Raw genomic sequence first — 13,931 nt, 5'->3', positions numbered from 1 at the left:
ACTGCAATCTTAAGGGAAATCCATTTAATTCCATTATAAACCTAAAATTAGCTACATCAAAAGCACTGGGGTAGTTTGCAAACCTTACAGGCTATTTACAAGGTAATAAAACTGTTACATACATGTAAATACTTGTGCATGCATGTGTGTGAAAACTCATATGGAATTGAAAATCTCATGCCAGCCAGCTGAGCAAAGTTAGCAACCCTGTGTAATGATGTTTTCAGAACTGTCGCTACTCTGTGTAATAACGTGTTCGGTGCTGTGGCTATCCTGTGTAATGACATGTTCGGTAGCATATCTACACACTGTGTGATGACGTGTTCGGTAACGTAACTACACACTGTGTGATGACGTGTTCGGTAACTTAACTACACACTGTGTGATGACGTGTTCAGTAACGTAGCTACCCTGTGTAATGACGTGTTCGGTAATGTAGCTACCCTGTGTAATGGCGTGTTCAGTAATGTAGCTACCCTGTGTAATGGCGTGTTCAGTAATGTAGCTACCCTGTGTGATGACGTGTTTGGTAACGTAACTGCACACTGTGTGATGTTGTGTTCGGTAATGTAGCTACCCTGTGTGATGATATGTTCGGTAATGTAGCTACCCTGTGCGATGGCGTGTTCAGTAATGTAGCTACCCTGTGTGATGACGTGTTCGGTAAGGTAATGTAGCTACCCTGTGTGATGACGTGTTCGGTAACGTAGCTACCCTGTGCGATGGCGTGTTCGGTAATGTAGCTACCCTGTGTGATGACGTGTTCGGTAAGGTAATGTAGCTACCCTGTGTAATGGCGTGTTCAGTAATGTAGCTACCCTGTATGATGACGTGTTCGGTAACGTAACTACACACTGTGTGATGACGTGTTCGGTAACATAGCTTCACCATGTGACAAGTTCTTCGGAGCAGCCATATTGGTATGAGATGGGAGAAACCAAGTGATCTGAAGAAGCCCACATGATAATGCTGACAAGGTCCCACTACCCCCCCCCCCAAATTTACCACAGCCAGACACTGAAAAATGTGTTTATTACAGTAGAGCTGAACACAGCGGCAGTGTCCAACCCCAGAAGCTTTCCTGCACATTAAAGTTCAGAATTTGAGCTCTAGCAGTAGAAAACACCGTCAAACATAGCTTCCGATTTTAAGGGCTTGGTAGACATTGGACTCTGGTTACCAGCTCTGGTCTGGGCAGCACTGTCGTAAGTGAGGACCACACACAGCCTGCAATCCACACGGCACAAGGCCACCTGTCACCGCCGCTTCAGAGTACGGCACTGGACGTTCCCCTGGCGAAGAAGGACACCCCCTTGTCGTGGACCTTGTACTGCAGCAGCTTCTTCTGGGTGAGCGCCCCTCCTGGGCCAGCACCACGCTCTTTCCAGCGCACCTCCACCTGCAGCACAGCGCACACAGTGCCTCTATAAATCACCACAATCTAATCAGCTCCAATTCAAACTCATCCTGTACCCATTAAAGAACAACCAACCATCCATCCATCCTTCTAGCCGCTCGTGAAGGTCAGTGCTGCAGTTAAATAACGTTACTCCATTTCATTTAAACTGAACTAAATGTATCTAAACATCTAAGATATGTTACCATACAGCTGTGTTCTAATACTAAATAAAAAAAGGATAACAAGGCCAAACACTGTACATACTCAATGTGAGCATTAAACACAGACACAAACCTGCCCATGGATGTCCCTACAGTAGCCGGTGGGCAGGCCCTGGACACTGAGCGCCAAGGAGCACTGGTGAGTGAGCGCCTTCAACAGCAGCTCAGGGCCCTCCTCATCGTCCTCCTCCTCGCCAACTCGCACGAGCATCACCATATTACCCTGTTGGCAATGTCAGAGGTGTCACCGCAGGTCAAACGCCCTGCCAATTTTGTTTTACTGGATCAGGTGCCCATAATGCATCGCCGTGCATGACCACAGGTCAGACACCCAGTAACACTGTGTAAATTAACATGAAGCCAGGGAGTCAACATAAAATGACCCTTCATAAAAATGTGTGTGTGTGTGGCTTTGCACAGATCATATTTGAGGACCAAAATGTCCCCAAAGTGCAGTAAAACCTGAAATTTCCCTACTTTTGGGGACGTTTTTCAGGTCCCCATTTGGATAATGTCAGTTTTATAAAAATTTGTGAATGCAATCAAAAAAGTAAAAGTGTCAAAAGTCTTTTGATCAATTATCTGAGGCTTTTATTAGGTTACTTATGGTTAACGTTAGGGCTGAGTAAGGGTTAAGGGTGTCGTGACTGGGATTACGGTTTTTCCCATTTAAATAGGCACACCAACGTGTGCGTGTGTGTGTGTGTGTGTGTGTGTGAAAGAGAGAGAGAGAGAGAGAGAGAGAGAGAGAGAGAGAGACACTCAAGCTCACCTGCAGCTGGTGACACACAGTGGTCCTGCAGTAGTGGCTGAAGTCCAGTATGGCCCCCACACTGACGCCCAGGCTCAGCAAGACGCTCATATCATCCACCAGCAGTATGGAGGGGCTCCATTCACCTGCCCCACCCACCGATCGCTGTACAAACCGGAACAGGCTCCGCAGATCTGTTTGGGAGCCTCTGCAAACATGGGGAGGGGAGTTTCTCTAAATGCATGGTCTAAGGGCAGCGACTGCTGCACAGGTAGATGGAGAAAAGGCGCAGAATCTGTCTGAAGGCAGCACACACAGAGGTCCGACATGTATCGGACTTGCACACGGAGCTGAGCAGACAGGCAGACATCTATAAATCAGGTAATATTCACCAACACACCGTGAGAGCTACAGCGTAACTGGCTGTCCGGGGAGTACCTGAGGAATCCCATTGGACAGGCCTCTGAGTTGGGGCCCTGCTGCAGCAGCTGACTCACTGAGTCCTTTAGCCCCTCCAGGAAGACCAGCTGACCCTGTTCTCTGGCCTGGACCAGATTCACGCCCTGACAAACGGACACACCCACACAGAACATATGGACACTCACAGCCTATGTCCACGTAGTGTGACGGAAGGGTGTACAGTAACGGGCATACTCACCAGCCTCAGGGCCACCGCACTGTAGTGGCTGAAGGACTGTACCAGACCGAGGAAGCACACCTTACATCCCGCTGAAACGGCACGGCTCACACGTCACGTCCAAGGCAACATCGTGGAAGAGTTTCATTCGGCTAAGTGTCCTGATCTACGCCCACTTACCTCTCAGGTATAAGGACAGGAAATGGTTAATGAGAAACGAGGCGTCGGCATTTCTGTCAGAAAGCAATATGAAATCCCCCTGCAAATATCAAGGGCCAGAGAACTTAAAATAGTACCGTCGGTTAAACGCAGCAAAAGCACCCTAGCAGTACGACACATCACCTTTTCGATCTTCTCCGTGCTGAAACCAAGCAGGCTGCCGAGATCTGGAAGCATCATGTGGAGAGACGCAGGTACTGAGAGATCACCACAAACTACTACAGCTTTCAGTCCACTGCATCCGCCTAAAAAGGGACTACTACTTACAGACGATCTCAAATTCGCCTCATGCCGTCATAAGTATTAAATCTCACCATATATACAGCGAGTTTTTATAAAGGAGCGATACGACTTTATGTAACGCTTAAAGAGGGAATAGCTAAACGTAAAAATAAATTATCCTGATTGCCCAGTATCACATAATGAGCAATGTTCATTACTGTACATGTGGATACATGATGTAGAAAACTCACATCCGCTCATTGTGTTTTGACTGCCCACCCGTGTCACGTGACAGAAGCCTGAGGAGGAAAGTCTACCGAGGCCCCAGTGGGACAATACATTTATGACTAAAAAGCGTTTCCAGTGTCCGTGCGTAATTCCATCCGTCTTCACATCACATAAAAAGAAACTACGATGCTTCTTTTGAATTAAGTAAAATTCGATAAAAATCATTCTATTTGCATTTTTTAGCGTTGCTGATGCAATCTGGACTTCAATTAGTTTGTGTTCATTAATCTCGCTGTGCAAGTGTCTTTATGGGATGTCACAAACTGTGATGACATCTCTTGATGAACACAGGGGAAAAGCAAGTAGAGATGTGAGGGGAAGTAACTGGGGGTATTAAGGGGTGTGTGAATTATGGCTGGGAGGGTAGGGGCCCTGAGAAGAGGGCGGGCATTCACAAAGACGGCTCTGTCAGGCAGCGGACAAACAAGACCTCGGTCACCCTGAATCATCTCGTCGCAATGGCCCATTTTCCTGCCCTTGCTCACCCCCACCCAACCCCCACGCCGCTCCCAAATAATGCAAGTGAAGCATCTGCTCCCCTTTCGCGGTCGCACACTCTGGGACAATATTTGCATAGGAAAAACCCACTAAAAGAAAAGATGTCTCATAAACGTATCACCCAAAGCATACACACACACAATCAGGCAGTCACAAGCACATCAACATGCACAGTTTTACACAGAACATTTGAAACATTAACTTCATTTAGATTTAGACATCCAGAAAAACAGCCTAAGGCTAAAAAAGAGATCTATATTATATTAACATTAACATTATATATTAACATTAGGGTTTATTTGATTTAATATTGAAAGTTTTTTTTTTTTAATCAAGCGATCTGTTGTAATCCAATAGTGCAGAATCTGTGCAGTGCAAAAAAATGGCTCCAGTTGCCCTTGAAAACCTGTAGAGGAACAATGCACTATGGAGCCACAAGGGGGCGCTCAAGGTGTCTCCTATCTCTGTTTGACATACAAACTGAGTTTTTCTTCTCCTGAGGTTGCCTGAGTCTCCTCCAATCACTCTTGTTTTAACACACTAAGGTCGATTGACAGTCACTTTCTGATCCTCCATTTCCCTGTGAAAACTGCCGGCCCATGTGAATTTGTTCACACTCTGTGAGTGTATTTAGGACTTCAGTCCCTTGCACTCAGTGGCTGTGACAGCTGTTTCATTTAGGAAATCACCCGCATCCGGCCAGGCTTCAGCTTCAGAAGGATACTTACAGACTTGGCAGCAACTGTAAAGTGAGGTGTCGTCTCTCCTCCGGACCTCTGTGTGTGTGTGTGTGTGTGTGTGTGTGTGTGTGTGTGTGTGTGTGTGTGTGTGTGTGTGTGTGTGTCTGTGAATGAGTGTGGGGATTAGGTTTACATCACATTGTGGGGACCAAATGTCTCCCACAATGTAATAAAAAGCTGTTTTAGTTACACTGGTTCAAAAGTCTGATATTTTGTTTTGTTACTTATGGTTAAGGTTACGGCTGAATAGAGTTGATTTGAGTGTTCCCCATACAAATGAATGGAGAGTCCCCACAAAGATACAGTTACAAACCTGTGTGTGTGTGTGTGTGTGAGAGAGAGAGAGAGAGAGAGAGAGAGAGAGAGTTCCACTGGCTGGTCTGTGTCTTTGTGTTCAAGAGGTGCTAATGGAGCGTGTTAATTTAATCTCTGTTTTACAAAGAGACCCGTGGGCTGCATGCCACCATTCACGAAACCCCCAGGCACGGGGAGGGGGGGAAGAGCTCTGCTCACTGGGGTGCTTTTTGGTTGGGTGTGTGTGGAGGGGTGATTCTTTCTGCTTCCATCACTATTTGACAGTTGTCTGATTTTGAAGCAGCAGAAGGAGGTGCCCATATGGATCACATGACACAGACAACTGAGCACAGACAACATACTGCAGCTCGAAATACAACACAGCCAAGGTGACAGATGAAAGAGCACAGACAACATACTGCAGCTCTAAATACAACACAGCCAAGGTGATACAGATGAAAGAGGACAGACAACATACTGCAGCTCTAAATACAACACAGCCAAGGTGATACAGATGAAAGAGGACAGACAATATACTGCAGCTCGCAATACAACACAGCCAAGGTGATGCAGATGAAAGAGCACAGACAACATACTGCAGCTCGCAATACAACACAGCCAAGGTGATACAGATGAAAGAGCACAGACAACATACTGCAGCTCGCAATACAACACAGCCAAGGTGATACAGATGAAAGAGCACAGACAACATACTGCAGCTCGCAATACAACACAGCCAAGGTGACAGATGAAAGAGCACAGACAACATACTGCAGCTCGCAATACAACACAGCCAAGGTGACAGATGAAAGAGCACAGACAACATACTGCAGCTCGCAATACAACACAGCCAAGGTGATACAGATGAAAGAGCACAGACAACATACTGCAGCTCGCAATACAACACAGCCAAGGTGACAGATGAAAGAGGACAGACAACATACTGCAGCTCGCAATACAACACAGCCAAGGTGATACAGATGAAAGAGGACAGACAACATACTGCAGCTCGCAATACAACACAGCCAAGGTGATACAGATGAAAAAGCACAGACAAAATACTGCAGCTCGCAATACAACACAGCCAAGGTGACAGATGAAAGAGCACAGACAACATACTGCAGCTCGCAATACAACACAGCCAAGTTGACAGATGACATTTATTGCAGATGAACAGCAATTGATCACAGATGACACAGCACCAATAATATACTGCAGATGATTTATCACAGATGGCATAGGATAACATAGCATGCATAACATACTAGAAACAGTTGAATGTCAATTCAGTTACAAGTAGACCATAAAATTTGTAACATCCTACCACTGCCCTGAAGAGTTGTGTATTTCTGTAAATGTTTGTGAATTTGCAAATATTTGAATGTTTTTTTCTAAATCCACCAGTTCTTTCAGACAAGCAAGCAAATATGCATAAAGATACCTAGTAACAGCAATAAATGATTAAAACAAATACTAGGAGGTATTTAATGTTAATAACAGCAGAATTAAAAACAGAACAACAGGACAGCAGACATACATACTGAAAGTGCACACAAAATGTTTCCATCTACTAGCCATTCATCCCGGTCCAGGTGAAAGAGGGACCTGGAGCACAGGACACAAGGCTGGGGTACATCCCAGACAGGATGTCAGCTGCTAGAAGACAAACACACACAGTTATGCAATATGGGCCGTTCTGCAATGCCATTTAGCATTAATTGCATGTTGAAGGACTGTAATAGAAAAACCAAGCAATACAACTAGAACATGCAGAGTCACTCACAGACAGAGGAAGAAGAAGTCAAACCACCAACACTGCAGGTATGAGGCAACAGTGTTATCAAATGAGCCATCATGCTGCCTTACAAACACAGAGACACAAAGTTAGCCCTGGGCCGAGCCAGCCAGCCAAACACAGAGCCGCATATTCGGCCCTGAGCCGAGCCAGCCAGCCAAACACAGAGACGCATAGTCGGCCCTGGGCCGAGCCACCCAGCCAAACACAGAGACGCATAGTCGACCCTGGGCCGAGCCACCCAGCCAAACACAGAGACACAAAGTTAGCCCTGGGCCGAGCCAGCCAAACACAGAGCCGCATATTCGGCCCTGGGCCGAGCCAGCCAGCCAAACACAGAGACGCATAGTCGGCCCTGGGCCGAGCCAGCCAGCCAAACACAGAGCCGCATATTCGGCCCTGGGCCGAGCCAGCCAGCCAAACACAGAGCCGCATATTCGGCCCTGGGCCGAGCCAGCCAGCCAAACACAGAGACGCATAGTCAGCCCTGGGCCGAGCCAGCCAGCCAAACACAGAGACGCATAGTCGGTCCTGGGCCGAGCCAGCCAGCCAAACACAGAGACGCATATTCGGCCCTGGGCCGAGCCAGCCAGTCAAACACAGAGATACATATTCAGAGACACACATTCAACGTGTGATTCCTACAGCAGCATCTGCTGCACTGCCTGACCTGCCCCGTTTCCTCACTCAAGGTTTGTAACAAAACCCACCCCTATACCCCAATATCACTCAGTAATAACAATACTGTTGCTGTTACTGCATAAGCTTAAGATAATAGTATGTCCCTCATGGACACAAAATCGCCTGCATTAGCACAGCTTATCATATTGCTATACATGATTAATAGTAATTTTTAATAGTGACTCTTGCATCAGACATTCCTCTTCCTCTTCCCATCAACCTCTCACATACATGACATTGTGGGGGGGGGGGGGGGGGGCAAACACCACACAATGTGATAAAATCACATAAAACCTGCCAATTCAACATTGTCTGGACCATTTTCCTCACAAGTGGAAATTCATTTTTATAAAAATCTATTACTGCAATCAAAAATCTAAACATGCCAAAACTCGTATTTTCTTTGGTTACTTATGGTTAAGTTCAAGGCTGGGTAGGGGTTACTGTGTCTTGATGAGAATAGAGTTTTGCCCATAGAAATGGTCCCAACAAAGATATAATTACAAACCTGTGTGTGTGTCCGTGTCTGTGTGTGTGCTGCAGCCCCATTGCACTGCACTCACTGCACCATAAGGAATCACTCCAGTGAGAGAGGCTGTGTGTGAGTGAAATGGTACATCTGAGTGTCCTTCCTTGGCCTCCCCAGCCTCTTCTCTATGCCAACAGCCCCCTAGGCAGATACATCAGACCTGGCTTAGCACTAAATACCCCCCACCCCGTGTATTTGTGCCCGTGATGCTCTCTCTCTCCCTGTTTTCACACCCACTGCTTGCTCTACCTGTTTGTTCTTCCACAAAAATTCTGCACTTCTCAAAATCGCATAGCTATTCCCTAATTAACGACATGGTCACACTTACCTCAGCTTTGAAGGACTTTGCAGTGGTCATGCTCAGTTCAGCATTGAAGAGCGTTAGTGGGGAGCACTGTGAGTGGTCATGCTCACCACTGTGCTGAAGGACATTGACTGTGAGTGGTCATGCTCACCACAGTGCTGAAGGACATTGACTGTGAGTGGTCATGCTCACCACTGTGCTGAAGGACATTGACTGTGAGTGGTCATTGCTCACCACAGTGCTGAAGGACATTGACTGTGAGTGGTCATTGCTCACCACAGTGCTGAAGGACATTGACTGTGAGTGGTCATTGCTCACCACAGTGCTGAAGGTCATTGACTGTGAGTGGTCATTGCTCACCACAGTGCTGAAGGACATTGACTGTGAGTGGTCATGCTCACCACAGTGCTGAAGGTCATTGACTGTGAGTGGTCATGCTCACCACAGTACTGAAGGACATTGACTGTGAGTGGTCATGCTCACCACAGTACTGAAGGACATTGACTGTGAGTGGTCATTGCTCACCACAGTGCTGAAGGACATTGACTGTGAGTGGTCATGCTCACCACAGTACTGAAGGACATTGACTGTGAGTGGTCATGCTCACCACAGTGCTGAAGGACATTGACTGTGAGTCGTCATTGCTCACCACAGTGCTGAAGGACATTGACTGTGAGTGGTCATTGCTCACCACAGTGCTGAAGGTCATTGACTGTGAGTGGTCATTGCTCACCACAGTGCTGAAGGTCATTGACTGTGAGTGGTCATGCTCACCACAGTGCTGAAGGTCATTGACTGTGAGTGGTCATTGCTCACCACAGTGCTAAAGGACATTGACTGTGAGTGGTCATGCTCACCGCAGTGCTGAAGGACATTGACTGTGAGTGGTCATGCTCACCACAGTACTGAAGGACATTGACTGTGAGTGGTCATTGCTCACCACAGTGCTGAAGGTCATTGACTGTGAGTGGTCATTGCTCACCACAGTGCTGAAGGTCATTGACTGTGAGTGGTCATGCTCACCACAGTGCTGAAAGTCATTGACTGTGAGTGGTCATTGCTCACCACAGTGCTGAAGGTCATTGACTGTGAGTGGTCATGCTCACCGCAGTGCTGAAGGACATTGACTGTGAGTGGTCATGCTCACCACAGTACTGAAGGACATTGACTGTGAGTGGTCATTGCTCACCACAGTGCTAAAGGACATTGACTGTGAGTGGTCATGCTCACCGCAGTGCTGAAGGACATTGACTGTGAGTGGTCATGCTCACCACAGTACTGAAGGACATTGACTGTGAGTGGTCATTGCTCACCACAGTGCTGAAGGTCATTGACTGTGAGTGGTCATTGCTCACCACAGTGCTGAAGGTCATTAACTGTGAGTGGTCATGCTCACCACAGTGCTGAAAGTCATTGACTATGAGTGGTCATTGCTCACCACAGTGCTGAAGGTCATTGACTGTGAGTGGTCATTGCTCACCACAGTGCTGAAGGTCATTGACTGTGAGTGGTCATTGCTCACCACAGTGCTGAAGGTCATTGACTGTGAGTGGTCATTGCTCACCACAGTGCTGAAGGACATTGACTGTGAGTGGTCATTGCTCACCACAGTGCTGAAGGACATTGACTGTGAGTGGTCATTGCTCACCACAGTGCTGAAGGACATTGACTGTGAGTGGTCATGCTCACCGCAGTGCTGAAGGACATTGACTGTGAGTGGTCATGCTCACCGCAGTGCTGAAGGTCATTGACTGTGAGTGGTCATGCTCACCGCAGTGCTGAAGGACATTGACTGTGAGTGGTCATTGCTCACCACAGTGCTGAAGGACATTGACTGTGAGTGGTCATGCTCACCGCAGTGCTGAAGGACATTGACTGTGAGTGGTCATGCTCCCACGTTGGTTCACTTTGGCCCTTGCCACGCCCCCTTCGCTCTGGCCACTGAAGTGGGTTAAAGACGCAGAAAGGCAGAACTCGCATCACAGAACCACACACACACCCATCCTGGACGTTTTGGTGCCATACAATGATTCCCAAAGTAATGGAAGGCAGAATATTAAGGGTTTCCCACTGTCAGCCCCAAAGTGATTGCCCCCATCAACACGCACATACACTAGCACACAATGTGAAAGAGCGACCCCCCCCCCCCTCGCATAGCTTCCAGTGCAGCTACACTGGCCCTCCCTCCCCCAGCCCTGGTTTCCCTGGATACTGTTGTGATGGTGTCACCGAGAGCCTCCTGTGCGTGTGCCGTCCAAACACTGAGCGCAGCTTCAGCGCCCAGATGCCAGCGTTCCAGGACGTTTTCGGTGTGGAAGGTAGCGACATCACACCCCCGGGGGTCTGCCCCCAGTTCCGCTCTGAGCGTCACTGGCATCACGCTGAAATGACAATGTGCGGCACTTGACTGTGCAAAGACAGCGAGGCCCATGCTAATCGCCAGCGATCTCTGTTAATTAACAGGGAGGATGGCAGTTCTGGTTGGCAGGGCCCCCACCTGCCACATGGGCAGCCTCTCTTTGCGGAGGGCAGGGCAGGGCAGATCTCTCCCGCCCGAATGGTACTAGGATGTCACTCTGCGCAGAACAGGAGTTTCAGCTTATTATAAATGTGGGTGAATGTGTTTAAGGAGGAGTACGAGAGGGAGGAATAGGAGAGCTCAGGCGTCGTTTGAGTATATGACGCTCTGCGGGGCGCCCCCTGCAGTACACTGCAGACACACTGCAGACACACGCGTGCACATGTGGCCTGACACTGTGCGGATGACGGCCACGTGATACACTGACAGGAGGACGCCTCGCATCCAGAAACCAGAGGCATTTTCCATCTCAGCTCTTACTCTGCAGTGGCAGCCGGTGGGGAGGACGTTACCATGGCAACCAGCTCCACTGTCACCATGTGTAGATGAAGGGGAGAGACAGAGAGTGGTTGAGGCAGGAGAGCGGAGTGGAGATGAGAGCTGGGGGGGTGGAGAGTGGAGATGGAGGTAAGGAGAGAAGGTAGTGGGTATGCCTGTGTGTTCTCTGAGGGGGGGGGGGACGGGCAGGTCACACCCACTCTGAAGCAGCAGGTGCTGTAGTGACTAACAAACTGAACTTGTGCCTAAAAGGGTTGGGTCTGAATCTGAGGTCAAACCGTCACCTGCAAAGGCGTGATGGAAGTTGAGAAAAAGTCTGAGATAGGGAAATGTTGGTAATACAGGAATGCCAAGAATTGACCATTTGTTTACGATCGTGGTAATAGCAACAACAAGCGGGGTTGTTAATGCTGTCGGTCAAATGCCAGTGGTTTTTTTTACTGTCAGCTGTCTGATTCGCCACTGAGTTTCACTGGCCTTGTTGCCATGGCACCGCATGTCCTTGGAAATTCGCTTCGGAAAAATATAGCCTTACTGTAACATGGACACCTCCGCCTTACACGCAGTGGTTCTCCCAGACGCTCGACACCGCCGTCATGGAGGAGCGCAAAATCCAGCAGACTGAGCCTGTGTGGTAGCAGGAAAGTGCCTGGGAGTCTGATGATGATCAGGGAGGTGCTGACTGTTAGCTTTTGTGCTTCTTGTATGGGTACGTGGTTTTCGGCAGAGGGACGTAGGAGGAAACCTTCGCCATGGTGGGAGCTCGACCGAGCTCTTGGGGGGGTAGGGGGAATCTGTTTGACTGCACACATAGTCAGATACTTCCCAGGAGTCCTTGGAGCATCCCGGAGGAGAGACGAGGAGGAGGGATGGAGAGCAGTCAGCGAGGTGCTAATTGACACGGTTGCCACTGCTTCCTTGTATCCTGCCCTCACTGCCCTTAATTACCACTTATCTGTGAGTGAGACTCGTGGAGGGGCTGTTGGGCCAATCAGAGAAAAGGAGGAGGGGCTTCTCCAGACAGCTGGATTTCAATGACATCACCCTCTCTGAACAGTCAGCGCATCCGAGGTTCTTCCTTGGACATGCAGACTTGCACAGAAGTGCCGTATATGGACAGATAGAGCCCATTCTGAAGTTAATTTCTTCTCCTTCGTCTTTGCGTCAGGCCTGTGTCATTCCAGGAAGGTAGACTGTGCAGGGTCACAGCAGCACGGGCGTCACCGCCGTCAGATCTGAGGGGGGCGTGTCCCCCTCACATTTCATAATCATTCATAATCCTTCCCACATTTAACATAAAATATTAGTTTTATGCCAGTGTGCCCCCCACCCCCACATTGAAAATGCTTCTGACGGCCCTGCACAGCAGTACAGAATAATGCCATAGACTGAAGTGGGTACTGAGTATAACACGCTTGGTGGTGTCACAAACCGGAGCAGCATAAGTCATTACACCTCACCTGCTCTCTATGTGTATCAGCAATGCACTCTAATGAGAGAAAGAAATCCCCATTTTGAGCGGTAACACCCAGCAAACCCGTGTGAGGACAGCGAGGAAGAGAGCGAACCAGGCACATGCAGCTCGGTCTTTAATGTTAAAAATTTTATTTCAACAACTGTATGATATTTTTCTGTTTGTGGTCTTTATACCCAAAAAGTACAAAAAAAATATGAATACAGCAAAGGATTAGAAATCACATCAATGAAAACAGAGACACTTTTTCCCAATATTTATACTCACTGAATTAGTTAAACATCAAAACCGTTCAGTAGCTTTTCATGTGGTCATAACATATATATTTTTTCATAAATCCTTTTCTTTTTTTTTTACAGAGTACACCAACGCATGCCAGAGGCGTAAGGGCCCGACTACAAAGGCGGAGCAACGAGTTGAAAGGTGTGGGTGTGGGCAGGGCATGGGTGGGGTGTGGGCAGGGCATGGGTGGGGCATGGATGGGCTTTGGGCAGGGCATGGGTGGGGCATGGATGGGGTGTGGGCAGGGTATGGGTGGGGTGTGGGCAGGGCATGGATGGGGTGTGGGCAGGGCATGGGTGGGGCATGGATGGGGTGTGGGCAGGGTATGGGTGGGGTGTGGGCAGGGCATGGATGGGGTGTGGGCAGGGCATGGGTGGGCCATGGATGGGCTTTGGGCAGGGCATGGGTGGGGCATGGATGGGGTGTGGGCAGGGTATGGGTGGGGTGTGGGCAGGGCATGGATGGGGTGTGGGCAGGGCATGGGTGGGGCATGGATAGGGTGTGGGCAGGGCATGGGTGGGGCATGGATAGGGTGTGGGCAGGGCATGGGTGGGGCATGGATGGGGTGTGGGCAGGGCATGGGTGGGGTGTGGGTGGGGCATGGGTGGGGTGTGGGCAGGGCATGGGTGGGGCATGGATGGGGTGTGGGTGGGGCATGGGTGTGGGTGGGGCATGGGTGGGGTGTGGGCAGGGCATGGGTGGGGTGTAGGTGGGGCATAGGCAGGATGTGGGTGGAGCTA

The 13,931-nt window shown here is 49.0% G+C and overlaps 1 protein-coding gene across 2 annotated transcripts; it reads right to left on the bottom strand.

The window, feature by feature from the left end:
• Nucleotides 1–1,015: 1,015 nt before the first annotated feature.
• LOC125727458 (elongator complex protein 6-like) lies at nucleotides 1,016–3,748 on the bottom strand. Of its 2 annotated transcripts, XM_049004163.1 has the most exons (8): nucleotides 3,701–3,748; nucleotides 3,351–3,394; nucleotides 3,189–3,267; nucleotides 3,030–3,100; nucleotides 2,810–2,934; nucleotides 2,393–2,579; nucleotides 1,694–1,843; nucleotides 1,016–1,399 (listed from the first exon to the last, which is right to left on the bottom strand). In XM_049004163.1, exons 1-8 carry the CDS (start codon nucleotides 3,708–3,710, stop codon nucleotides 1,268–1,270), a joined length of 798 nt encoding a protein of 265 aa, XP_048860120.1. In that variant the 5' UTR covers nucleotides 3,711–3,748; the 3' UTR covers nucleotides 1,016–1,267. The 2 variants fall into 2 exon arrangements, with proteins under 2 accessions (XP_048860120.1, XP_048860119.1); XM_049004162.1 differs by having other exon boundaries at nucleotides 3,351–3,729.
• Nucleotides 3,749–13,931: the final 10,183 nt, after the last annotated feature.

This window comes from Brienomyrus brachyistius, unplaced genomic scaffold (assembly GCF_023856365.1).
Source record: "Brienomyrus brachyistius isolate T26 unplaced genomic scaffold, BBRACH_0.4 scaffold98, whole genome shotgun sequence".
In the NCBI taxonomy this organism is placed as follows: domain Eukaryota; kingdom Metazoa; phylum Chordata; class Actinopteri; order Osteoglossiformes; family Mormyridae; genus Brienomyrus; species Brienomyrus brachyistius.
This window is presented reverse-complemented; position numbering and strand designations above follow the sequence as displayed.

Excerpts from the sequence above, each read along its gene's own strand:
- LOC125727458 (XM_049004162.1), bottom strand. The coding sequence starts at position 3,407 with ATGATGCTTCCAGATCTCGGCAGCCTGCTTGGTTTCAGCACGGAGAAG. Across the intron at positions 3,268-3,350 it reads GCACGGAGAAGATCGAAAAG|GGGGATTTCATATTGCTTTC; the intron begins GTGATGTGTCGT and ends TGATATTTGCAG. Across the intron at positions 1,844-2,392 it reads CTGTGTGTCACCAGCTGCAG|GGTAATATGGTGATGCTCGT; the intron begins GTGAGCTTGAGT and ends CATTGCCAACAG.